Raw genomic sequence first — 24,047 nt, 5'->3', positions numbered from 1 at the left:
ACTTTCCATTGTATCTTTAAGTTCCCTAATTGACTGTTTCAGTTCCTTCAGGTCTGCTATATCCTTTTTATATTCTTCATATCGTTCATCTCTTATTTGATTCTGTTTTTGGATTTCCTTTTGGTTATTTTCCACTTTATTAGCAATTTCCTTCATTGTTTCCATCATTTCTTTCATTGTTTTCAACATGTGTATTCTAAATTCCCTTTCTGTCATTCCTAACATTTCTATTCTGGTGGAATCATCTGCAGTAGCTACCTCATGGTCCCTTGGTGGGGTTGTTCTAGACTGGTTCTTCATGTTGCCTGGAGTTTTCTGCTGATTCTTCCTCATGAGTGGTTTCTTTTATCTGTTTCCTTGCCCTAATTTTCCTTTCACTTCCTCTTGCTCTTTAAGTTCTTGTGCCTGTGGACTAAGGGTTACAGGACCAGAAGGGTGAGAAGGTTGAAGAGCAAAAATAGGGGATGAAAGAAAGGAGGACCGAGTGATAAGAAAAAAAGGAAGATAGAGAAAGGAGAGGGGGTGGGTATAAGGAATATTGACAAAAAGAAGAGAGGCACAGAAAGAGGGAGACAGGGCAATATAGGTGTACAGTAGGGTACTTTGACACAACCTTAAAAAACCCCACCTTCTGGGGGTGCCCAGTTGCGTGGTTCCCTTGAGGTCAGCAGCTCTTTGCTAACCTGATCAGACACAGTACCCCACCTCCACCAAGTAGAGAGGAAAGACAAAAATGCTATAAATCAAACCAAAACAAGCAAACAGAAAACTTTACGGGGATAAAATTGGGTGAAAAACCAAATTATATCGGTAGAAATACTAGCAAAAATGAAGTTGAAGTTATTTAGAAAGGCGGCAATGGGAAATTATAATTAAACTAGGAAAATTGAGAAAGATAAAGGGATCTGTGTGGAAAAGATTGAAATTAAAAAAAGAAAAGAACATCAGCAACGTCAAAATAAACAAACAAAAAAAAACAACCAAACGAAAAAAAAAAAAGAAGAAAAAAATACACCACCAAAAACAAAGCAGTTTGTATATGTTATTGAATATTGTCTGGGCAACACGTGGTCTTCTGGGGTATGAGATGTTAGTCACAGTTCTGATTCGACTGGAGGCTGCTGATTTCTCAAACCCCAGCAGGTAGACACCCTAAATCTCTCTTCAGCCTACTTAAAAGGCACTTTGAACTTGTAAACTTGCTGAGCAGAAGCTTTCCCAGCTTTCTCGCTGGAATCGCTGCTGAAGTGGCTATCCACTTACTCAGTGTGCCAAAACCGGTCTCACTCTGCCCCCGAGGGTCAGGTCTGCAAGGCGGCTCAGACCCCACCCTTAGGCTACTTGGTTGCTGGGTTACCAGCTCCCACCCGTTTCTAGCTCTGCGACCCTGAGGGCGGAGCTTGCCGGGGCAGATCACTGACAATGGATCCGTGTGACCCACCGCCAAACACTATTAGCTCAGTCTGGCTCAGCGGCTCAGACTGGGGCCCTAGACAACGGCCAAAGTTCTCCGCACTCCCGCTCAGGCCTTCCCCAAGGCAGTTCAACTCAGTGCCAAGTCCAAGGACATCAAAACAGTTCACAGGTAAGGCCTTTCTGGTTTGCAGTCTCGCTGCTACTGAACTTACAGTTGTGGGCGGGTTTAGACGGATTGAACACACGCGACCACTTGCCGGTTTTCCACTGTTTTAGTCCTCCTCTTGGGGTCCAGAAGTCTCTCGCTGACTCCCTGTATCTTCATAGGAGTGATGATAGGCAGTTCCCACCAGCCAGAGATGCCTGGAGTCCTATCTCCCCAGATTCACGGTGCCCAGATTCAAGGAAGCTGTTACTCGGCTGCCATCTTGCTCCGCCTCCCTCTCTTTTTTTTTTTTTATTATTGGGGATTCATTGAGGGTACAATAAGCCAGGTTACACTGATTGCAATTGTTAGGTAAAGTCTCTCTTGCAATCATAACCAAAAAACCATCTATTTGAAATAATTTGTCCCCAATATTCTAAGTCTTATAAAACAAAATTTAGTTAATACTCCCTTACATGACCATCACACTAGAGTAGACATAGAAAACTATACACCTGTTGTTTAGCACACGGAACAAGGCACTGACTGAAAAGACAGATTCATCTCACCCCTGATTTACCTGTGCGGCATGAGCCTGCCAAAGGTTCTAAAATCACACAATAAACAAGTCATTGGTCTTTGGATCCTTTTTATGCCTGTTTATTTCAGATCTATAGGGGAAATCAAAAAGAAGCACCTGCTGTGAACTCCTGGGAGATCTCAAACAAGTGGCCTGTGCTTCCTGGGATGAGGAAATAAGCACTGAAACCTTTCTTAAGACTAAACACTAGTAAGAAGATAGTGAGATACAATGTAAAGAGAAAAGATACCTGGTGAAAAGTTTACACTATCCCTTATTTACTAAATGGCTGTAAAACAACTGGTTTCCTAATATGAATCATTGGGGGTTTTTTGTTGTTGTTGTTTATTTTTTGCAGTTTTTGTCTGTGGCTGGGCTTGAACCCACCACCTCCGCTATATGGGGCCAGTTCCCTACTCCATTGAGCCACAGGCACTGCCCTAAATCATTGTTTTTCAAAATATATATGAAAGATATTATTTCAAAATGTTTTCTGTCATTTCCAAATTCTTCCATCGCTATCTCTCCATCTCTTTTCCTTGAGTTTCCTCGTCGCCTCACTGCTTGAATTCTATTTCCTGTGCTGCTCACCTGGCCTCACTGCTCCATCTTCCTTCCCACATGGAATGTGCAGTTTAAAGCGGTATGTGGATGAATAACCAGGAAATTGCTCTAGAGTGTGGTAAAAGCCACCCGAGGAAGTATATGGCATTATCTCTGTATCTCCCCTCCCAGTCCTGGGAGAGGGTGTGATGGTGGGCAGTGAGTCACACTGTCATCTTTGCATGTGAATGGGTTTGTCCACCTATTTAAAAGTTCCTTATAGCAGGATCTGGATTATATTCCTTTGTACCCCACAGTGTCTAGGGCTAGACCTTGTAGATATCAGATACTAGATTAATTTTTTTTGGTTAAACACTTCATATGCAGAACAAATGCCACCCAGGTAGCAACTCAATACCATGTCCAAAGCACAGTGCTCATAAACAAGCATTTTCTATACCTCTGATCTATGTTCACACTGTTGTATGCTGTGAACAAGTCATAAAATGGCTTAGGTATCATCTTTGCTTTTCAGGAACTCAAAAAACATACTAGTTCCTTCTTAGGAAGCTAGTCAGTAATCAGTAAAATTTAAAATTAGTAATGAAGTAAGCTCTCACCTAATGGGCACAATGTAAGGGTATGTAGCATACCCCTTGGGTGAAGAGCTCAACTATAACTTGAATTTTCTGTAACAAATGCAAACAATGTAACCTAATCATTTGTACCCTGATGTTAATCTGAAATAAAAGTAAATAAATAAATAAATAAATAAAATTACTTTAAGAAGCTTACTATAGGCATTTCTATTGTAATCAACGAATCTGTAAACTATGGCAATCAAGTAAGACCATTTTAAATTGACCACACAGGAAATGAGGAGAGTCACAGGGTTAATACAAGGCCTGTGTGATCATGTCAGGAACACAGCAGCAAATAACATCTACCCTTTCTTCAGTCTTTAAAATTCGTTATAATAACGAGCTCAGAAAATACTTCCATATATGGTGGTGATGCCTAGCAAAATGGAATATAGGCTCCTGCTGCTTCTTTTTTGTTTCTTTTTTCAATGGAAGACTGATTATGGGGACTCACATGAAGGAGTGGAGTTGTTTGTATTCGCTCCCTAGTCATGATGCTGCCACTTACCCGTGTGTTTGTACGTTATGGCCCCTGAGAGAACATCTCCCTGAGAGAACTGATCCACTGGGACTCCAGCGTTCCTCACCACCCCATGCTGAGGTTTTCGAACAATCATAAACACCAGTTTCAAATCATCACTGTCCATGTCAGTGGCACAAATGTTTTGTGAGGTGATGACTACCTCTCCGCCCTCTGAGCAATGCACTAAGGGGATGAGGTCAGCCTTCAGGATTGGTGGCTCATCATTCACAGGGAATACCTAGGCAACGAAAAAAACACAGGTTTTCAAGAAAAAGAAAGAAATGAAGAATTTCCCAAAGGGAAACCCATAGCTCATATGCAGAGCTCATATGTCATTCATATCAGAATGACAGCCGTTTTCGATCTTTCAGACACATGAAACAATAGCCATGGAGTCTGGCCAAGTAGTCTGTGTTTTTTAACACTCTCCATATGCACCATCTTGTAAGGAATGCCTCACAGAAGCAACATTTTAGGTGGAAATGGAAGAATACGATTATTGTTTGAAACTCAACAGTCTCATTTGTTTCTAGCAAATATAAATGTACCATAAAGCATTCTCCACCAAATTGGTTAAATTCACCTATATTCTGGAAAAATTTTGGTCCCGGTGGTCTGATGGATTTATATTTACTGCACTGAAGCTATTTTTCTTGCAAATTACTTGGTGATTACAGAGCTTTCCTCCACCTTCAATTTCCACCCAGGAAGTTTCTCTGGACTCATAACAAGCAGCAGCTGCATTTGAAACAGTTGGAGTTAAAGTTGATGCTCCACAGCTATTCAACCAATTCCTGGTTTCAACTTGACAAAATGTTTTTCTCTCTCAGGAAAATAAAGCTCCAAGAAGAAAGGAAAGAAAAGCAACAAGGGATCACGCTGGCTCTCTGAATTTCAGAAGATTTTGTAGAATTTTGAAAAAAACCTGTCTTCTAAATGGGAATGAAGAACAGTCCTCTTGAGTGTTGTGTGCTATTGAGTTGTCAAATAGCTTGGTGTGTGCTATTGAGTTGTCAAATCCAGCCTGTGGTTCTTCTCAAAACTGCATGGCCCTCACCAAGGCTTCAGCCCAGATATGTTTAAAATGTGGATTTTAAGCCACTGCCCTGAGGGAAACTTTGGTGGCTTCCCATTATTTCTCCTAGAATTTCTCTGGCCTTACGCTGTGCTATCAGGTGCCTTTGTCACCTCCTTCTGTTTTCACCCCAGTGCCCATTCCTTATCATCTCAGGGTCTTTGCATCACCTCTCTTTCCTTCTATCAGACTCTACTCCCACCCCACCCCCACCCCCATCAGTAGGCACAGTCCCCAATTCTTTGCTTGGCTAACTCCTCCTTCAGGTTACATGTGAATTTCACAGGGAAGCCTTCCTTGACCACTCAGCTAATTTAGCAGCTTCTATTATTTACTCTATATTTAATAAGCATCTTATTTGTTTATAGAACCCATGTGAATTTTAATCAGTTAATTATATTGGTGATAATCTGTTCAATGCCGATCTTAGTCCCTGGCCTGTAGCCTCTAGGACAGAGACCTTGTGTGTTCTATTTGTCATCATATTCCAAACATCTAACCTAAGACATGGCATGCAGAGAGCACTTAGTAAATATTTGTTGCATAAATCAAAGAGTAAATGTAACTTTGTGTATTGGTCACCCTGCTATTTAAACAGATCAACAACTCTACAAAAAATACATGTGAATTATGTTGACACATAATGGGTGGAGGAATGGGTGATGGAAAAAGTAAAAAAAGCATACAATACCTTCTGTTTTTCTATTGGCTTATTAGTATCTTTCTTCAAGTCCTCTGAGTGAATTCATTAAAGACTGTCCACTATTGTTTCTGGATTCTAAGGAATCTCACCAAATAAATTCAGTGATAACCATCTTGCAGTGATTTACAAAAGAGCCTCAGCTTTCAAATGAATAATAAAGTCCGAAGGCAATGGAATTAAAATTTAAAAAAACTTCAAAGTAAACTTCAAAGGAAAAAAAAAAAAACACCACAAACACTTGTCCAAAAATTGTGACTGTTTGGCTTTTAAAGATCATCCTTTTTTCCTTAAAAAGTAACAATAAACAATGTTTTCCCACAATGCATTGAGCATTGTCAATGATAATAAGATGATCATGGTTAGAAAATAGAGTTGAATTTTTTCCCTCTGAAATTTGCTTTATAGGAAAAAAATGTAACTCAGATAAGCTTTCTCTGTACGTAAAAGTCTGCCAATAAAGAAATTTTCCTTTTTGAAGTTGAAATAATATAGTTTGTCACCTAGACTTCAAAGGCCATTATGTGGATTATGTGGAAAAACTTGAAGGAATAGGCTGTGCCTGGCACAGAAAGGTACTCGGAACTGTTGGCAAATGTAACCATCATAATCACTTGATACCATAGAGTGTGGCCATGGCAAGGAGGAAAGAACACTAGCACAGGTGACAAAGTGTGGAAATGCCACCCAGTCTATGCTGTCAAGGTGATGATGTTAGACCAAGTCATTGAGCGGTCTTGGGTCTCAGCATCCTTAGCTATGAAACAGGGATAGCCGTGTGACTCGTAGAACAATAGAGGCATATGAACATTCTTGATTAGTTACTCACTATGAAGTGTCTTACAGATGCATTATTATTATTACCCCTAATAACAATTTGACATCAAAGATCTGACAAAATGCAACCATAAAGAGAAAGAATTTAGTATGATGAGAATAATCTGTGGCTTTTCAGGGAACACGACAATATTATAAATACCATCTGCAAATCCTCTAAGTTATGCTCATAGACTAGGATAACCCAACAGAGAAACTCAGGAGTTCCCAAAAATGCTTTGGGTGTGTATTCAACATTTATGTATAAATTTTTATTTTTTTTTATCAAAAAGAGGTGAAATTACCCAAATAGACTTCACATGAGGGCTATATGATACAGGAACTTACATAGGGACACCACAAACATACATGCACATGGCTTCTTCCAGAAACAGGGAAAATCCTGGTGATGCTAGCTTAACCTGCCCAGCTGCTAAATAAATATTTCTGAGCATTACAGGTAGAAAACATTAGAAATAATTTATACAAGAGACAAATTAATTTCTCACTTAAGTATCTGGGTTTGAGGTCAGATTAATTCCATCCTTAAATGGACTGGAGACAAAGAATAGTATACACTATGTGCATTTCACCAATATAACCTTGTTCTCGGTTGCCTGAGACATATAAGGATGTAAGCAGGCATTCTCTACATTTTGAGTTGTTTCAAATTCTATCAGGTAAAGTGAGAAGTTTCCAACTGGATGCTTTATTTCTATGACTGCTATGATTTGACTGTGTCCCCCCAAAAGCCAGCACTCGAAATTTCATCCCCAAGGCAATAGTGTTGGGAGGAGGCTTTACCTCCACAAATGAATGAATGCCAACTATGAAAGGGCTTGAGGATCCAAGTTCAGATTCTTGGTCTCTCTTTGTTCTGCCACAGGATGATGCAGCAAGAAAACCTTCACCAGATGAAGCCACTTGATCTCAGACTTCCCGGACTCCAAAACATGAGCCAAATAAATTTCTGTTCATTATAAATTACGCAATCTGAGGTATTGTGTTATAGCAGTGTGGAATGGACTAGCAATGGCCCCTAAAGGAAACTCTCTACCCACCTCAACATGTAGAACAAATTCTGCTGAATTTGTGCCATCCGTGACCTCCAAGTGTATGTCATCCTGAAGAACCTCGGATCCATCATGTTGATACCTGTTGGGTTAATGTTTATCACTAATCTCTCAAAAGCACTGAGAGCACCTTTAGATGTGTGACACACAAGCTTTCCATGGCTTTGGCCATATGTTCACTAAGTAAATAACAAAAACCCAGGGTAATCATGAAGTCAAAATTAACTATTCAAGTATCCTTGGATATAAAATTTCTCTGCCCTAATAAAATAGTCATATACCTTTGTAACTTGTCTCCAAATCAAAAAGCTATCCTTTAACTGGGCTATGGCCATGGGCACCATTTGGTTGGGTCTGCCTACCTGTGGAGTACACTGCCTGGGATGAGGGGAGGGAGCCCTGAGTTTGAGCAGTCCACAGAAAAAAGTGTGATGGATGCTGTGTTGATTTGATGATTCCTCTCCTCTGCCACTTCTAAGGCTAATCTTCCTGGATCTAATCAGCTTTTCTCTAAAACCTTGCTCTGTTAATTATGTGCTGCCTCTCTCCTACCATTTTTCCTCTTCCATAATTACCTGTCTTCCTTTCAACCTGTAAACATTCTCAAATCTCTCCCAGACTTTAAAATATCTTTCTTTGGTCTAACTTTGAACCTATCTTTCCTTAATTCTTGGTCAAGTGTCTTAAAGGGCTTGGCTAATTTCAGGCTTTCCATGTACTCTCCAGCCCACTGCAGTGAGGCCTGGAATGTTATAAATAGCTGTTGAATTGAATCGAGCCAAATGTTTACCATACCAATGACCTCTTCAAGATACTGAGGAATGAAAATTAGTCCCAGGAATTGAAAATAAAAGTTGTATTAAATATAATATAGTATAATGCACATCTATAATCTTCATCAATCGGGAAAAAGTCAGGGCTAAGAGATGCTTTACTCAGGACCATTTTCCCCATAGGCTGGGTAGAAATTTAGGCTCGAAATTCCATTCCAATGTTGGAGAGGGCCCACAACCCCCGACCTCCTTTATCTCTCCCACACACTATTGCCTGTCGTCAATTTTGCCATGCTTCCTGTCATTTTTGTAAAAAATATATTGGTGAATAGTAATGTGTAATTCCATTTTTAACCTAAAATGGCTAAGTGGACCTGAGAGTACACATCCAGAGGCATGAGAGTGCAGTCTGGTAGATCTTTCAAAACCCACATTCTAGTTGAGTGACCTTGGGCAAATTCCTAACTCTTGGTACTCAGCTCTTCAACTATATTATGAGACTAGAACCATCTACCTTGTCAGGTGTGATTACTGCAAAGATTAATTTTTTTTTAAGAACTCATAATTGCTAGTCTCTAGCAGTATGCTTGAACATACAGTTCTGCCAAATATTGGTACTTTTTTTCCATCCATCGTTCTAGTTCTTAGTAAGAATTACCTTAACAGAGTTCTCTTTCTAACACATGGAAGAGAGCTAAGATCTCAAAAAATGAATTTTATTTTTAATGGGGATTAGAATGAGCAGTGAAAAGAGGTCAAGATATTGGAAATATTGGAAATCAATGATGACACCAAACTATCAGGGTTAAAGTGACCTGCTTGTATACATGCCTTAATTTCTAGTCAGCTTTCTCCTCCCACATGGAAGTAAGCATTCAATGCCTAATATGTACATGTACCTCCCCCTACACAATTTATCAAAAAGGCAAGAGTTCCTATCTTTAAGTTGAATTTTAGTTGAGAAATCAGCCAGTATACATGCCTTAATTTCTAGTCAGCTTTCTCCTCCCACGTGGAAGTAAGCATTCGATGCCTAATATGTACATGTACCTCCCCCTACACAATTTATCAAAAAGGCAAGAGTTCCTATCTGTAAGTTGAATTTTAGTTGAGAAATTAGCCAGTATGTCTTTCTACTTGACCTTTGATTTTGAATGATTTGCATTGTTTTCCAGAGTTTTTTTTTTTTTTTTTTACTAGATTTTATTGAAAAGTTTCTAATAGAACTGCATTAGGTAGGAAAAATGGAAGACCGTAAGGTAAGGGGAAACTTCTGTAGGATCACAAGGCCAGCAATTGCTTCATTCCTGATCAGACACTCAAATGCTGCTCCACGCCCTCCCTACTCAGCTTACCCTACCTTTGCCTACAAATCCTTACCCCAACAAAATGAAAAAAAGGTTACATTAAAGACAGAGTTACATTAAAGATAAGAGTTCCTAGGGTTATAAAATTGGTTTTTCTTAGAGCCAAATTCAAATTAGAGAGGTTTGCCTCAGATTATTTCAGTCTCTATTCATCAGTCTCTATTCAACAGTCTGGTTTGGGTGTTACCTCTTGCAATATGTACAGTTACAGCAAATTTAATATTCATGGTAATTAATTTTTGTTCGAATAGCCATAAAGCCATCCCCACTGGTACAGCAAGCCAGAGGGAATGACTGGAGGGAAATAAAAAATTTGCCATTTCTGATTCTCAACTGACCTTCGATAGTATTGAGTGGCATGTTAGCATCCCGGAAAGAACTGGACAAATTCCTTTCTCTTACTCTGCCTCACAACTGATCAGATGAGGAGCTAAAGCACATAAAGAAAAGAAAAGCAATGAAATGCTCTAACCTAACTTTTAAGGTACAGAGGTCTGTCCAAGAAAATGTGTCCCCGGTGTTTAGTGGAAATCCACCCAGCTCCACCCTGCCATGCAGAGGGAGTCCCCTCAGCGAGAGGGAGATGCTGTCCAGCAAGGTATCCACATCCGAAACCAGAACATGCTCTGTGCTGATGGTGCACTGGCCACCCTCAGCCACTCTCAGAGGGCTGGTGAATACCTGGGAAGAAGGAAGGAAACCATCAAAGCCTTAATCCATAACTACTCCTGAATACAGAGCACATTAAATCGCTTTGAAACTTCCAGTACCATCTTTACAGGTCAATTCATTTTTCCAGACTGCTTTACAGTTACAAGCATTGGTGTGTACAAAAGCAAGGCAGATCTATAAACCTGAAGGTATCTACATTCCATTTATCTCAGAGCCTGTATAGTAGAAACAACAGAGTGAATATTATCTTGTTGCTAAATTGAGGAAATAGTAACTTTCATCACCACATCCTTTCCCACCAATGCTTGACATGTATATACACTGCCTAAAAAAATAAGCAAAATCTATGTCAAATTTCCTAAAAATTCCTTAAAGATTTGTGAAGTGGATTGGAGCTTTTAAGTTTCAGCTGTAATAAGTATTTTAGAGATGGAAGTAAAACAGGAAGATTGAAGATTCCAGAGGAAATATATGTACTCAAACATTAAACTTAAAAATCAAAGCCATGACCCTCATATAAATCTAAAATAAAAAATTAAAGCCACAAAAAATAATTTTCTATAATAGAAAACCCCACTGCTCAGCTGACTAATAATTCATTTGTAAGTAAAAAGTCAGATAGAATGGCTTAGGATATTTTATCACCATTTTGGAAGTGGGCAAGAAGTATTCTATGGTCAAATAAGTCTAGGAAATAGTCACATACGATATCCTTACCTGGAGTTTATATGGTACGTAAACATATTTAAGGATCTGAGATGTTGCCGGAAGAAAACTGTTAACTTTATTTAACCTATCATTTGCCCCAGTTTGTGGGAATTTTGCTACGCAGAAGTAAAAGCAAGCAGATACAGTTGGATACCAAATCATGGACTGTGAGGGCCCCTCACCAACAGTCTGGGGTGAGTGTTGCTCATGTGAGGACTCAGTATCCTCCTTGGATGCAACTACTCTCCTTAGAGCAGCTACAGCTCCCGGAAAGGAAGAAAAGGGGAAAGGAGGTAAGGAGAAAGGAGAAGTGGGGAGTAACAGTGACTGGGCAGAGGAAAGGAAGTGAAGCCACAGCCTCCGCTCAAGAGTCTGCTCCATCCTCCTGCCCATGAGGGCTTAGTGCTGCCCAGGACTCCAGGCCTTAGCAGCCAGGTGCATTCACAGGTGTCCCTAGGGCAGCACCCTAGGATCACAGACATTATGAGACCTACAACTTTGAGGCCACTGCTTTGTGTTCTTTAATAAACTCCCACCATCAAAAGAAAGCATGTTAACAATAGACTTATCTCCCTACAACCACCCTACTCAGGCCCTCCCCAAGTGTCTCAGTCTCTTTTTGCCAAACCTTGATTTTGACTGTTTGTAGAGGGAGGGAAAGAAGGAAGGCAGGGAGGGAGGCAGGGAGAGAGGAAAGATGGAAAGAAGGAAAAAAGGAAGGAAGGAAGGAAGGAAGGAAGGAAGGAAGGAAGGAAGGAAGGGAGGGAGGGAGGAAGGGAGGGAGAAAAAAATAAAGAGAAAGAAGAAGAAATGCCTCTTCTTTAGAGGGGCATTATCATTGAACCAAAGTCTATGCTTGCCAGCTTCATTTTCCTGAGCTGTATCAAATTGGTGTTACAACATAGGATCTTCAAATTCCAATGTTTCAAGAAATATACTTTGCTACTTTAGATAAATTTTAAAATTTGCATTTTAGGATAGCTTTCCAAAAAATAAAAACATAAGGCTAAGTTGCCCCCACTCATTAATCATTAACTTTTTAGTTTTTGCCTCAACCCAGTGCTGAGGTTTCAGAGACTCAGGTTAGTGTGGTGTTAACATCCCCAAGTTACCACTCAGTGCAGCTATGGTGATAGTTCACACCAGGGAACCAGTCCTGTGACTGGTTTCACTGAAGCTGCTTATTTAATTTAATTTCTAATATTCTTAGTTCTTTAAGGTACTATTTTATTTGTCCCAAACACTTTAAAAAGAGAGAGAGAAAGAAGCCACTCTGCCATTTTAGCCCCAAGTCCTCATAATTATTCAATCCACCGTTAAATGAAGGTACCTTTTCCCTTTGCCCTTTTTAGTTTCCCCCTCAGATCATCTCCAACAAGAGGCTTGGGCTACTTTGCATAAAAGGGTATTCCTCCATGATAGTTCTATGAAAAGCTTTGGCTTTTTTAGATTCTGGGCTATTTCAGGGCCCGTATCTTACACATAGAAAGAGACGGTCTGAATAACACCTGACCAAGTTAGCTCCACATGCATTCGAAACTATTTTCACCAAAGGGAATATGATCTGGTCCCCACAGGAAAGGTTTCAAAGAATAGAGCTGGTTTAGATTCCTCTGCACAAGTTCATTGGTACATCTTCTACCATGGACAGCAAGTTCATGGGTGTGGGATTCAGGCCATTGGTATAAATGAGTGTGGTGGCTGAGGCGGGGTCCGGCTGTGGTGGACAGGACAGCACACCCTGCCAGCCACTGCAGGGGAGTGTGTGGGCTCAGTGCTGCTAGAGCTTCCACATTTTCCAGAGAAGCCAGGAATCTGCCTTGATGAGAAATCTCCTGATCTTTAGACGTCAGTAACTCATTATGCTCAAATATTGGTTAGGACCATCGGACCACTTCCAGGGGTTGGGAAAGCCATTTGAGACCTCAAGGTAAGATCTCTGCCCCACAGCCTTGGGCAGCTATAGACATGGTGGGGTGTAGCTGGAAAAGAGAACATCAGTACTGGCTATATCCTAGGGAGGTACCTGGGAGGGTGACCTCTTTCTTTAGGAGTGAGGCACACGTAGCGGCTCTGGTCCCTTTTGGCTCATAATGCATAGGGAAGACTATTTTATATTTCCACTTTTAAGTAGAAAAATGAGACCAGTAATAATCACACTAATTAAGTGTAGCCTAAGCCTCCCTTCTGAAGGCAGGGAGGGGACAGGGTACGTATGGAACAAATTCTCAATATGCATCCCAGCCTCACAGATAAGATGTACAAGGTAGCATCACCTTTGTAGTTCGGTTTTAATGAAAGACCCAAGTCCTTTAATGCTTACGTAAACAGAAGGGCAATGGGATGGGGAGGATGGAACGGTCCATCTTAATTCATTTTGGAAAATTAAAGAGCTTCTTAGGATTACGGAGCAGCATTGTTGACCTGCAGGGAGGGCAAATAAGCCCCTTCTCGTGGGCTTATTGAAGAGACCCATAATTTAATCCCCTTCCTCTCATCAACATGTGAAGCTCAGCAGGAAGAAAAGGAAGCTTTGAAATAATATCAAATTCATCAACTGGCAAACATCACCTTTTAGATAAAGAGTCTCAATGGAGATAAAGAACCTCTTCTTCCCAATTTTTCCTTTAACTACACTGTAGCTGAAAAAAAAAAATTGTTAACAGTTTTTAAAAATAGCCTAAAGGAAAGTTACCATTTTCAGTAAGTCTTTAAGTCTTTCTTCTCTTTCTCTCCTTTTTATCCTACATAGCAGACATCATACATACCTCAGGAACCTGATTGTCCACTGGGAGAATCGTAATGTTAAAGCAGACCCTGTGCAAAGTGCCGCCATGTTGGTTACTGACAGAAAACATGAACTGGACGTGTCGGAGATGGGGGCCAACATCTTGCATGGGTGGCATGTAGGCCACTTTCATATAGTTCACAGCATGCTGCAAGGAAAATTCGGATAGACATGTTTGATTTGTAAGGATTAGAAATTTTCAGAGATCTAGACCCAAAAGAACCATCATGTTAATTGAAATCGAACAATGTAATGCCACCATCATTAATTTGAAGATTCTGTAAAGGTCTAACTTTTCCCTCACACCAGAAGTAAAAAAAACAAAAAACCTTAAGCAAATATGTCAGGTGCCTGACACTACCCAACTATATAAAAGATGTGAGTCATGTATTTCAATCCAGGTACACAAAGTATCTGTGTGATATTGGTCTCACTGCTTAACTTGCTAAGTCTCTGTTTCCTTATCTGAAAAAATGAATAAAATAGGAATAATTATCATATGGGCATGACAAACTCATTTACAACCTGTAACGATTGAAAAATTAGACATAATTAGCTCCTGGCTACAGTGATATCTACTGGTTAAGCACTCATCACTAATATTGTGACCACAATGAGGTCTTCAGAGTAGAGTCCACAGGAGTAGGTAGAAGGTTAGTGAGGGATTTTGGAAGGTAGCAAATGTTATGGGCTGAACTGTCGCCCTCCCCGTGCCCCCCAAAAAGATATGCTGAAGTCCTAACCATAGTATCTCAGAATGTGATCTTATTTGGAAATAGGGATATTAAAGATGTGATTATTTATAGTTAAAATGAGGTTATACTGGAATAAGTTTGGCCCTTATCCCAATGTAACTGGTGTCATTATTATAGGAGGAGAGAGACACATAGGGAGGAGTTGGCCATGTGATGACAGAGGCAGAGATTGAAGCAACACATCTACAAGCCAAGGAATGCCAAAGATTGCTGCAAAACCAGCAGCTAGAAGGCACAGAAGACAGTATAGGGTTTCAGAAGGAGCATGGCACTGTCAACACCTTTATTTCGGATTTTTAGCCTCTAGAATCATAAGAAAATAAATCTCTGTTATGTTAAGCGACCCACTTTGTGCCACATTGTGATGGCAGCCCTAGGAAACAAATACGGCAAGCTACTGAAAGGACTGGATTTGGTAGAACAAAAACATGTGCACTGGGTCCCCAAATCAGAGTCCTGCTGATGGCAAAACAATGCAAAAGTCTGCATTGAATTATAAAGAGATATTGAAATTATATCCAACTTGATAGGCACTTTCCAATAGATGCCACACACCTAATGGAAATATGTGATCAGAGAATATAAATATATCAAGTACTTATGGCACATGTCAGGAGGCAACATTCCCAGATGCAGCATTTATGTCACATTTGTCATATTGTAACGTATCATCATACCTGAGTAAAAGACTTCAGCCCCAAGGCTGTAGGATTTTTGGTCAGCTTTGGTATGCTATCCACCAGGAATAATTTTCCAGCATCCAACTGTCTAAAGAGAAATAAATCAATTAACTTTATAGGTAAGAAAAATTAACTCAAATAGCCCACAGCCAAATTTTCAAAAGCAAAAAGACCCCCATCTTTAGAAATCAGATGTTCCATCTTTATAGTGTTTCCTTACGTTGGGGGGTTCTAACCTTGCATCCAGTATCACCAATGTCATCCTCATCATCCGTGTAGAAAGTATGTGCAGAAATGTTTGCTTGGACATCATGAAAGGGGATTGTTATCCTAAAAGTGTTTCCTTGCTAGCATATATATTATATTAGTCTAAGGTATATTCATGCCACTTGTATGAATTGAGATCATAGAATATAATTGCTCATGCTATGAAGATCTCAATCATTTTTACTAAAAAGGAAAATAAACATTGTGTTTTGAAAAAGGGGATTAAAGACGATTTAAAGTCTACCTATGTGAAAGTCTACCTATGGTGAAGTCACTATCAGCAACAGCTCACTTAACAATTAATACAACTTTTGAAGGAGCTATGAGATGAGTTTGAGATAAAAGTAAATGCTGAATTGAGCATAAGTTCACCTCTGACCAAAAGAGCCACAGACTAACACTTTCAATTGTCCAATTCTAGAACTCCTAGCCCAGATGATGACTTTTCAGAGGTACCTGTGGCTGAAGGGGAAACATGGAGGCGTCGTTATTGTGTAGACCAGCTCCCGGTCATATGATTCTGTATCTATAAAATGTAGATGTTGTTTAGTTATGTAGGCCACCTCAGTTTCCTTGACAACCAAATGTCGAGAAGCTCCAGGAGCCTCTTTTGGAAGCTGGTCATTCACCGGAGTGATATGGATCGTCACCACCTGGAGTAAAAATATCTGCACCACTAATTTGGAATACCAAGAAAACATCAAACCAGAATGCCCCCACAAACACCTAGTCACAGTTAGGATCATTTTCTAAAACTATCCTTCACAATATATTCCTGTCAAAATGACTTAGGAGCTATTAAGTGTATGAGCCAAAATACAGAATATTCCTTACTCATTTGGTGTAATATTTTAAGCATATAATTATCACAATCAGAGTTAATCCAGTCATGAGTGCTATAGTCATGAGTGCTATAGTCATGAGTGCTATGGTCACATAAACACAAAATGTGTTTCTGATTTTATTTTTACATCTCCCTTCTACTGCAAACCTGTGCTTTCTTCGATATTTCCCTCTACTTGGTCATCACTCTTAGAGACCTTGAAGTAAATTTGTTTCCTCCTTCTCCACCCACGTGTAACACATCACCAAGTCCCAGAGTTTCAACGTACAAAATTTCCTAGATAGGGACCACACCCTACACCTTACCCCCAAGTGTCTTTCCACTGTCACTGGCTTAGCTCACAGAATTTCTTCTTTATATTATTTATTGCAACGGTTATTTCTTAGCCCTAACCCTAACAATTAATCTAGACTTTTCATATCCCTAGCATTGTCTTTAAAAAAAAATACAAATCAAATCAGATAATTTACCTCTTCAAAAATCAACAACCACACAGGAAGTATAGACTTATTCAAACTCCTCATGGCATCCGAGCCAGTTTAGATGCACTCTATTATTCAACTTTATCTTTTGCTTCCTGTCAACATTAATCCAACACTCTGGTCACAATGGACCATGTCCTTGTCCTTGAGTGTACAACTATGCTTTGGATCATGTTGTTTCTTCAATCTAAGATGCTTTTCTCCTCTTTCTCAAGCTATCTGAGTCTTTCTCACTTTTAAAGACTCTTCATGAAGAGTTTCTCAATTTTTATAGCTAGAATTAACTAAGAAATACTGAATTCTTGAATTATGGTTATCCCTTGCTATGGTTTGAAGGGTTATTTTTCCTCCAAAACTCACACTGAAACTGAATCCCCAATGTAACAGTATTAAAAGGTGGGGCCTTTAGGTGGTGACTAGGCCATAAGGGAGAGTCCTCCTGACTGCATTAGTGCCTTATAAAAGGGCTTGATGAGTGAGTTCACCCTTTCATCCCTGTGCCAGGTGAGGACACAATATCTGTTCCCACAGTGAGGACACAATATCTGTTCCCACAGGAGAATGCAGCAACAAGGCACCATTTAAAAACTATTGGAAGCAGAAAGCAGCCCTCACTAGATACTGAAACTACTGGCACCTTGTTTTTGGCCTTCTCAGCCTCCAGAACTGTGGAAATAAATTTCTATTATTGATATATTACCCAGTCTGAGGCATTTTTTTCATAGCAACATAAATGGCCCTAAACATAAATAGGTACTAGAGTCGGGTGCTTACATAACAAATACCTGAACATCTGGAAGCCGTTCTAGAACTGGATAATGGGTACAGACAGAAAAAAATTGGAGAAACAGGCTATAAAAGGTCTATATTGCTATGAATGGACCTTACAGGGCAATTCTAGCCAGGGCCAGAAGAGCAAAGGTAAAGACAAAGCCTCAACCTTAGAGATTACATGAGTCAGAGTATTGGTAGAAATGTAGACAGTAAAGGCCATTCTTATCTGTAGACAGATAAGGTCCTGGAAGGAAATTAGGAATATTTTTTTTGAAACTGGAGGAAAGACCATGCTTGATACAAGGTGGCAAAGAGCTTGGCAGAATCAGGCCTGTGTTCTATCACTTTGTGTAAGGCAGAACTTAAGAGTGATGAACTTGGATATTTGGCAGAGCAAATATCTAAGCTAAGTGTTGAGAGTGCTACATGGCTTCTCTTCTTACAGTAAATGTGAAAAGAGAGGAATAAATTAAAGATGGAATTTATAATCAAAAGGGAAGAAGAACTTGAAGATTTAGAAAATTCTCAGCCCAGTCATATAAAATATTAAAAAGAAAAATGTTCAAGAGAGGCCACCAAGGGTGTGCCAAGTGCCCATTCGATAAGGAGACTGGACAGAAGGAATGGATAGAAGGAATCCAGTTGCTATTTGTCAAGACAATGGAAGAATGACTCTGAAGGCATTTCACAGATCTTCCAGGCTGTTGCCTATCACAACGGAGGGACCTTAGGGATCACTGTCCAGCAGTGTCTCAAGTCTCTGCTCCCCTCATTCTGGTGCAATGTTCCTTGGCCATCCTAGATGTGACTAAAGCAGGCCCAGAGTAGCTTAGGCACCCAAGCTACTACTTGGCAACTTCTGCACAGTGCCAGCTCTGCAAGCGTGCTGAGCACAAGAGCTATGCAAGCATGCTCCTCCACCTAGATTTCAAACAATGCCTCAGAGAATCTCAGATGGAGAAGACAGTGGGGTAGGCAAAACTAACATTGGGAGTGGTTCCCAGAGGTGAGAAATAGCACTATATGATCTCAAAGGGAGATGTAAAAAAGATCAGGGAGGACTCAGTGATGAAGTCAGAGAAAGGACCAAGAACCCATAGAGTCAGATACCAGTTGGTGGAGGATTATACTGTAAACCTGAACCTAAGGGTCAAGGTCAGACTTGTGATTTTGAACACTGATGTGTTTCTTCATATTCTGATTCCTTCCAAGTCTGTGATCATAAGTAGACTGGGGGGATGTAGGAAAAGCCAGCAAGCAAGAGCCCAGGGGTTTGTTTGAGCACTAGCTTTCCATTATTTGCCTAGAAAAGGATGTTTAATAATCTTTGTTCCAACCAAATTTCGGTACATTGAGAATTCTTTATTTCTCCATGGAGTTTGTTAAAATGGGATTTTTCTCACCCACAGAAACACACACAGTAATTGTTTGAACATGCATAAATATGTAAAGACACATCAACTTAGGCATTCATAAAGCATGTTGAAAAATGTGCCCACCAAGAATTACTGCAGGGGTATATGAAAGCATGCATGTGCATTCTTTTGACACAAAGAACCCATTGGAGAATAAATTAGCATGGAAAATGGTCTCTTTGAAGGCACAATAACTATTGTTTCCTTATTAAATCCAGTTTTTCAATTAAGTGGAGTCTCGCTGATCCACACTAAGGCTTGAAAGTCCCATAGAGAATTTCTGAACTTTGTAGATTAGCAAAATACCATAATTGGAGGGAAAAAAATCATGGCACAGACTTCAGAAATGACTGCCATTGTGTTTCTTTGTTTTGACAACAGGATTTAGTTTTTAATTATTGAAATGCTTCATAATGGATAGTAAACATGCTGTAAACTTCGTTAGGTGATAAAAGGATAGAGACAGGGAATTAATTTACTGAGCACCTACTAAGTACCAGCTACTCATTGTGTTACTAGCTATCTTGTTTGATACTGACAATACCTCACTACAATAGCCAGGGCTGTTATTCTTGGTGTTACTGTTTATTGAGCCCCAAAGGGGTTCAATGATTTGCTCTAAGGAGCATGGCTTATAGGTGACTGAGCTGATGTTACAGTGTTTTCTTTTTTTATATCATGAAGAAGCTTAATCAGGAATTAATTTTCCTTTGTACATCAATTTAAGAAGGAATTCTCCAAGGAAGGGGAAGGGAGTGGGGAGGTTATGGTGGAGGGAGGATGATGGGTGGGGCCACACCTGCGGTGCATCTTGGAATGGGTACAGGCGAAACTTACTAAGTGCAGAATACAAATGCCTACATACAGTAACTAAGAAAATGCCATGAAGGCTGCGTTGAACAGTTTGATGAGAATATTTCAGATTGTATATGAAACCCGCACATTGTACCCCTTGATTGCACTAATGAACAATGATTTAACAATAAAATAAACAATTAAAAAAAAAAGAAAGAATTATCTTTATTTTCAAATTGAGTATTTTTAACAACATTGTTACAGGCAAAATCACCTTTGCTGGTCTATGTTTCACTGACAATTAAAATAAATCAAAACCATGGTACCCTTCAGATCATAAAAACTACCATCAAATCACCATCTCATCTGGACTTTTAAAATAGTTGAGGAGCTGAAGGTTACAGATTTTTTTCAATATTTTAAATATTTTTATTTGTAGTACTTGACTAGATTCTTGTCCCAATTGAGGATGCAAACATCAAATAAAGTAGATGATCGCTTGAGTTCCCTACAAATCAGAGTTTCAATGATAATATCAAGAGCTGTACAATATAAAAAGGTTTATTGGAGCACACACACGCAAAAAATATTTGTTTTGTTGGTATGTACACACTAATTCCTAGATACTCTAAAGAACAGAGTATCTTTATAGTTATTACCTCCCCATCTCACTCCCTTCCCAATTCCTCCCAAATGTTTGGGTCTTCTTACTTATTCCTAGTTTCAACAAAAGTTGAAAGAACCAGGGTTCATTTGGGGATCAACAAACAGTTCTTGAAGGTCTTTGCATAGTCACATACCAAGGTTTAAATGCACAGAGAGTAATAACCTAGGGGTTCTGCTATGAATGAGCCCAGAGATGATCCAATAAAACAAATAAAGGTCTCACTTAATTATAGAAAGGTCAACAACAAAGATATGTGTAGAAAACCACAGCACATAAAAAGACAAGCTGACCCAACCTGGGGGATTATGGAATGTGGTTATCAGAGGATTCCCAGAGCAGGTGGGATAGCAAAGCACAGGTTCATAGTCTGGAGAAGAACTAAGCTAAATCTACCAACCAGAAGAAGGAAAATGGAAAAATATAAATGCCAGATGAATTTCACTAAGCATACTGCTACTGTATTGATGGGTTAAGGATGTTGCTAGTCTCTTCTACTCTTAAAAGACCAGGTGAGGGATTCTTAAGATAATCTAGTCTAGATGCAGGTTGGAAATAAAGCGAAGGCAGTGGGGTGGGGAAGGGGAGAGATATGAGATAAATTCATCAAGTAGGTATAGTAAGACTTGCTGACTGTTTACACAGGTATTAGAGAAAAGAATGAGGTACGACTTTAGAGCTCCAGTGGTTTTGTGCAAGTTTTTAGCGAAACATACTAAATGTTTTTGTAATGATGAGTTTAAAATGCTATTAAGACACACATGCGTAAACTGATGTCTTAAAGATGTCAGGTAGAGAGGTAGGTAAGTCTAAGCGGGAGAAATATTTAGGAGCCAAAGAATACAAGAAACATGAAAGCCATAAATTAGTTTCCTAGTACGACTGAGTACATTGCATATGAAAGCTATAACCCAGTTATAACCTAAAAATATGGGGAAGAGGGAGAGGGAGGGGAGGGAGGGGGGAAGATGGGCAGAGGGAGGGTGATTGGTGGGATTACACCTGTGGTGCATCTTACAAGGGTACATGTGAAACTTAGTAAATGTAGAATATAAATGTCTTAACACAATAACTAAGAAGTGCCCCATGATTGCATTAATGTACACAGTTATGATTTAATTAAAAAAAAAGAATACAAGAAACATGAAGACAGGGCAAGTTGGTAGTGCTCGCTCACGCTCTCTTTCTCTCTCTCTCTCAACATAAGAAGATGAAAGAAGAGAAAAATATGACTTACTTCCATAGAAAGCCATAAGTTTATAGGAAATAAGCTTATAACTGGATTTATAGAGTTGAGTCTGACTTATTTGCCTAGTTTGAGATATAATTCTGTTTCACTAAAGTTTTGCCATCCCTTTCTATCATTTCCGTAATTTCTTTATAGGTGGGATGCTCTGTGACAGCTACTTCATGATCGCTTGGGGCAGGTTGATCTGTTGTGGTTTTTCATGTTGCTAGAACTTTTTGTTGGTTCCTCTTCCTGTGTGCTTTCTTCTAGTTCACTTCCTTTCCCTACTTTTTCCTCTCACTTCCTCCTCTCCTGAAATTTCCTTATCTCTGTGTTTGAGTGTTGGAATGGCCCAGACATGCAACTTCCGGGCCAGTTTCCATTGGTCCTGACCTCCTCCTTGACTCCTAGAGTTCCCTGCTGACTTACTGTGACCCCAGCACTATGTTTTCAGCAGAATAATCCTGCCAGGGGTGGCTGGAGGTCACGAAGCTCACGATCTCACCGAGACAGGCAGGTGCTGAGATATCTCTAGTCTGTCATCTTGCTCCCCACCTACATATCTCACTAAAGTTTTCATTACCTTAGCCCTTATTATGGAAGGATCTGACATCTATATTTTTATGTATAAAAAGCATTATTTATAAAATATATAACAGCTAAAGAGGAGAAACAAAGTCCTGGAATTTTCACTTTCGAAAAGGCATATAGTCTGCTAAAAGTGATATGGTATTCTAGCCAGAAACAACTCAGGCTGAATAGACACATGGAGGATTTAAAAATAAACCCTGTTATTGCCATTTTTAGCTATCAAGTCAACTAAAGTCTCAAGCAAAAATTTAATTCAGAAATGGCATATAATACATTGGTGAAAGAGGGGGCTATCTTTTAAAAAAGAGTTGACTTATTAGTCAAAAAGTAGTCCTGCTGTGAAGAAGTCTGCCTAATTTTGCTTAATCCATTGCTTCTCAACCCTTAAACCTTGAAATCTGTTTTTAAGTAGTTTCTAATCACATCTCCCAGAATTAATATCGATATTCAAGACATTGGGAGAATTTTTAGAAATACTTTCTTACCTGTGGCTCGGAGAGATTTGGAGGTTCATGGCTATCCCACAAGACAAATTCAAAAGAATCTTCAAAGATTTCTCCACCAAAGTGACGATAGTAAATGATCCCATTGAACAGGTCTCTCTGGAGGAATCCAGAAACAGAATAGCCTATTGGGTCCACAAAATATCAGATATTTTGTATGAGTCTACCAGGTGTCTGGGTACAATGATATTGGATTGAACTTCAAAAATATTTTCTGCCTAATACGTTATATGCACCCAAGGAATCTGCATTAACTGTTTTTATCCAAGCTTATAAATAATAAAGGAAAAACTAAAATTGTTACATCAATTTTAATATGTAGAAAAACTAACATTAGAAAAATATTTTCAGAAAACATAGTCTTATTTGAAATATAAAAAGTAATACTAACTATTCACTTGGTCTCCCTTTTGTCAAACTCCTGACCTACCTACTTGAAGAAGTAGTTATAAAACGATTCTAACAAAATGAAAACAAATGTTATTCATGAAATCACCTTATCAATAATCTAAAATAATGCAACATCTCTCCTCAAATTTATTTGTTCTATCCCCTTGCTCAGTAGACTTAATTTTTTATAGTGCAATGGTGAGGCTCAGTTCTGGAACTTTCTAAATAGATAGACCAATCTGAATAGATGAACTTCTCTAAATCTTAAGCTTTCTATGAAATGGAAATAATAGTAGTATTTACTGAAACTTGGTGTCCACAAATTCTGACACAATTTCAGCACACCCCTCCGAAGGCTGCATAGAAAGTTTCATATGGAAGAATCAATTCTACCCAAGTAAACTTAACAGCCCAGAGATTACCTATCAGTCCTGGCCCTGGCTTCTTCATGATCTCTCCAGCCTGTGGGGGTTTTGTGATATTAAAGAAGATGTAGTCATCGCTGGAGTCCATATCGGAGGCTCTCAGCATGGAGCCCTGGAACATGATGGTCTCCCCCTCCTCCAGTTCAATCACAATGTTGGTTATGAGGAATGGAGGACTATCATCTTTGGGCAAGATGCTGATGGGAAATTTGTGATGGATGCTGTGATGGCCATCAAATATCCTAAAGATTACAGAGTCTTTGGTAGAGTCACTGTCATCATGATGATAGCGAACAACTCCAGTCTGAAGGTCAGCCACGGTGAAGAAAAACCCTTTCCCTCCTGATGGAAAGAGCAGAGATGGGACAGATTGGACAAGAGAGCATGGAGGCAGCAGCTCTATTCTGCATGGTG

At 39.5% G+C, this 24,047-nt stretch overlaps 1 protein-coding gene across 8 annotated transcripts in view; it reads right to left on the bottom strand.

Moving 5' to 3' along the window:
* The window catches only part of FREM1 (FRAS1 related extracellular matrix 1), a 183,025-nt gene that overhangs the window by 99,579 nt on the left and 59,399 nt on the right, over window positions 1–24,047 (bottom strand). For 6 of the 8 annotated variants that reach the window (XM_053572312.1, XM_053572332.1, XM_053572323.1 and 3 more), the window contains exons 9-16: window positions 23,631–23,975; window positions 22,801–22,943; window positions 15,979–16,175; window positions 15,253–15,343; window positions 13,801–13,968; window positions 10,125–10,333; window positions 7,501–7,594; window positions 3,834–4,086 (exon numbers count right to left, since the gene is read on the bottom strand). In XM_053572312.1, the coding sequence (XP_053428287.1) occupies window positions 3,834–4,086; window positions 7,501–7,594; window positions 10,125–10,333; window positions 13,801–13,968; window positions 15,253–15,343; window positions 15,979–16,175; window positions 22,801–22,943; window positions 23,631–23,975 (1,500 nt within the window). Of the gene's footprint in view, window positions 1–3,833; window positions 4,087–6,701; window positions 7,410–7,500; window positions 7,595–9,462; window positions 10,334–13,800; window positions 13,969–15,252; window positions 15,344–15,978; window positions 16,176–22,800; window positions 22,944–23,630; window positions 23,976–24,047 lie in introns of those variants that run through there. The other 2 variants (XM_053572364.1, XM_053572373.1) reach the window with 2 other exon arrangements.

Source organism: Nycticebus coucang, chromosome 2 (genome assembly GCF_027406575.1).
Source record: "Nycticebus coucang isolate mNycCou1 chromosome 2, mNycCou1.pri, whole genome shotgun sequence".
In the NCBI taxonomy this organism is placed as follows: Eukaryota; Metazoa; Chordata; class Mammalia; order Primates; family Lorisidae; genus Nycticebus; species Nycticebus coucang.
Note: the sequence above shows the minus strand (reverse complement) of the source record. Positions and strands in the feature narration are given on the sequence as shown.